The sequence below is a fragment of the Mesitornis unicolor genome, unplaced genomic scaffold (assembly GCF_000695765.1).
Source record: "Mesitornis unicolor isolate BGI_N332 unplaced genomic scaffold, ASM69576v1 scaffold38798, whole genome shotgun sequence".
In the NCBI taxonomy this organism is placed as follows: domain Eukaryota; kingdom Metazoa; phylum Chordata; class Aves; order Mesitornithiformes; family Mesitornithidae; genus Mesitornis; species Mesitornis unicolor.
In genome coordinates, this window is record NW_010204567.1 from 1 (window position 1) to 2,733 (window position 2,733).

A 2,733-nucleotide genomic window follows, 5' to 3' on the forward strand; every position below is an offset into this window, starting at 1 on the left:
GGAAAATATATTAAAAAAACCAAAAAGAAAGCTGTGGTGTAAGGACAGGCCTGCTGCTCAGGGGGGCTGAGACTGCCCCCTGGCCCCAGGCAGGGACCCCACGTTCCCCCGGCCCCCATAGCCCCGTTACCATTGTTGAGGTTGAAGAGGAAGCTGGACATGTATTTGTCATAGACCTTCCCCCGCCGGTCGGCCTCGTCCTGCGAAATGAGCTGGGGAAGAGATGAGCCTTGAGAGGGGCGCAGCGCCCGCGGCACGGGGGGGACGGCAGGGGGGGCGATGGGGGCAGCACTGACCTCACCGCAGTACTCGGAGATGAACTCATTCTTCTGCACTGACTCCTTGATGAACGTCCCCCAGCCTGCGACGTCCGATGGGGCCAGCAGCAAGTGCTGGAGGAAGGGGGAAAGGGAACGGTCACGGCTGGCCCACTTGAAACCACTGATCTGCATCTTTCTCTGAATTCTGGTCTTTTTTGTAACAGTCCCCTGCCCCGACCTAAACTGAACCTAACCTTTCTCTGGAGTCACTTTCGATGTTCCCTTGCTCTCTCCCTTCCTCATTAACTCCCGTCTATGGATTTTCATATCTGCAACCCATCCCCAGAGTCAGGGCTACAGAAGCCTGGGGCAGAGCAGTGTCTGGGGCTCGCACACCCCCTTCCACCCTGCCCCAGCAACGCTGCTGTGCGTACCTTTTTGAGGCCCCGCTGAATGCTGCAGTTCTTGCAGGAGACCACCTTGCAGTCCCAGTGCTCCGAGGCGCCGCAGGTCAGGCACAGGTCAGGGTCGCACTCCCGCACAGCCAGGTAGCATGGGCACTGCTTGGTGTTGCACTGGGTCTTGCAGCGGCAGCCTGGGAAGCGGTTCTGGCCTGTGGCGACACAATTCGGCACCGTGAGGTGTCTCAGAGCATGGAGGAGCCATGCTGAGCCCCTGCCACTGCCCCTGCCCTGCAAGGGCTCCTCCTGGGCCAGGCCACGCAGGGTCTTCCCCATCAGCAAGGCTGCAGATGCTGATCTGCCTTTTAGGGGCAATTTTGTGTAGTTTGGAAGTAAACTACTCAGATAATACAGCCGTAACAGAGCAGCGCAGGGGATCCCAGAGCCCGAGTTGGCTCCTTGTCCTCCCAGCCCCAAGCTGTGCCATAACCCATAATGAATCCACCCTCGGGAATCTCAACGAAGCGGGCGCGTGCGGTTATTGCCATTGCAGAGCTGGGAATGGAAGGCCAGAGAGGAAAATTAATGGCGGCAGAGCAGAGACCCCACTTCCACTCTGCTGCTGGCCACACGCCCTGCACCCAGGACCCGGCAGCATCCCCCATGGGCTGCTGGTGCAGGACACGGACACGAGCGTTCCCTAACGAGGGGCAGGGATCTCAGCTGCCAACAGTCACGGGGCAGCATGGACTGGTTTCCCAGGGGCTTTAGCAGATTTCTGATTACAGAGCAGGCACTCAGCACGGCCCCACTCTGTGCCCTCCCCCCTGGGCCCTGTCAGAGCCGAGTCTGGGATCGCTCCTTACAGTCAGGGTTGCACTGGCAAAACTTCTCACAGAAATTCTGGGTCATGATGCAGGGGCAGGAGCTGTCGCAGGGGTGCTCGGGGTGGTCGCAGGGCTGGTAGTTGTACACCTGGGTGGGCGAGTTATCTAAAACAAGGGGAGAAATGATGGGTTAGAGCTGCACATGGCAGAAACGTTCAAAAGAGGCGTGAGCAGGGCTCCAGAGCAGGGAAGGTGCAAACTCCCCGTGTGCCTGCAGAGGGCAGGGAGCTCAGCAGCACCAAGCACCCAGCTCCGGCAGACACAGCTTGGACAACTGATGTGTGGCTGGGGCCACAGATGCCCCCCGAGGAGCCTGGCAGAGGGGGATGCTCCCCCTCTGCGCTGCTGCAGGGCTGGAGAGCAGGATATGGCCATCCCACCGCACAATCTGGGGCCGGAGCCCTCAATCCCACGGGCAAGCAGCCACGCAAACCTCATGTGATGCAGCTGACGTTACCTTTCTTCAGCTGAATCTTCCTGCAGTGCGCGGCCCACAGCCTGCAAGAGAAGCGGGGGAGTCTGAGGGGATGTGCAAGCTCCCCCCCCGAGAAGAGCCTGCTATGGGGGCTCAGCAGTGAGGGATGGGTGATTCGGTGAGGCTGTCCCACAGCTTCACACATCAATAACTGCCAATGACTAATGAACACGTTGATAACCACCAGCCGGCCATAAAGCAGGGAACGATGGGAACGACGCAGCTACTGCAGAAGTTACTTAAGGCAAATGCTGGAGCCAGAACAACACTGGCACACTGGGATCAGCACACAAAAAGGTTTTAAGTCTGGGAGCTGAGGCAAAGGCTGGCCCCCACAGCTGGGCCAGCAGCACCAGCAGCCCCGCGGCACTGGGACGTGTGCACAGATGGGAGCCAGATGGGGATTACCAGGAATGCACTGGCACAAAAAGCAGTGGGTCTGGCTGCATTTTAAGAACAAAACAAGCTTGTCCAACACTTGCCTGTGCTTCCTTTTCTTCTTCTGGGATGGATTCATTAATTCATTTGTTGGCAGTTTCGTTATAAGCGACTCTTTCACTGCAAACTGAAAGACCTACGGAAGAAGAGAAGCAGAAAGAATGAAGGCCAGTGTACTGCAGTTGTTTCTTTCTAAAGCACAAATCGAGTGTAAGCACGCACAGACGGTGGGATCCCAGTCCCAGGGCCCTGCCCCAGCCTCATTGCACACA

The 2,733-nt window shown here is 58.0% G+C and overlaps 1 protein-coding gene across 1 annotated transcript in view; it reads right to left on the minus strand.

Moving 5' to 3' along the window:
- Positions 1 to 130: 130 nt before the first annotated feature.
- EZH1 (enhancer of zeste 1 polycomb repressive complex 2 subunit) overlaps positions 131 to 2,733 on the minus strand; it is a gene marked incomplete at its 3' end in the record, with an annotated part of 8,190 nt that continues 5,587 nt past the window's right edge. The window contains exons 11-16 of the mRNA XM_010191100.1: positions 2,506 to 2,597; positions 2,006 to 2,046; positions 1,528 to 1,653; positions 695 to 873; positions 297 to 392; positions 131 to 212 (exon numbers count right to left, since the gene is read on the minus strand). Of these exons, the coding sequence (XP_010189402.1) occupies positions 131 to 212; positions 297 to 392; positions 695 to 873; positions 1,528 to 1,653; positions 2,006 to 2,046; positions 2,506 to 2,597 (616 nt within the window). The remainder of the gene's footprint in view (positions 213 to 296; positions 393 to 694; positions 874 to 1,527; positions 1,654 to 2,005; positions 2,047 to 2,505; positions 2,598 to 2,733) is intronic.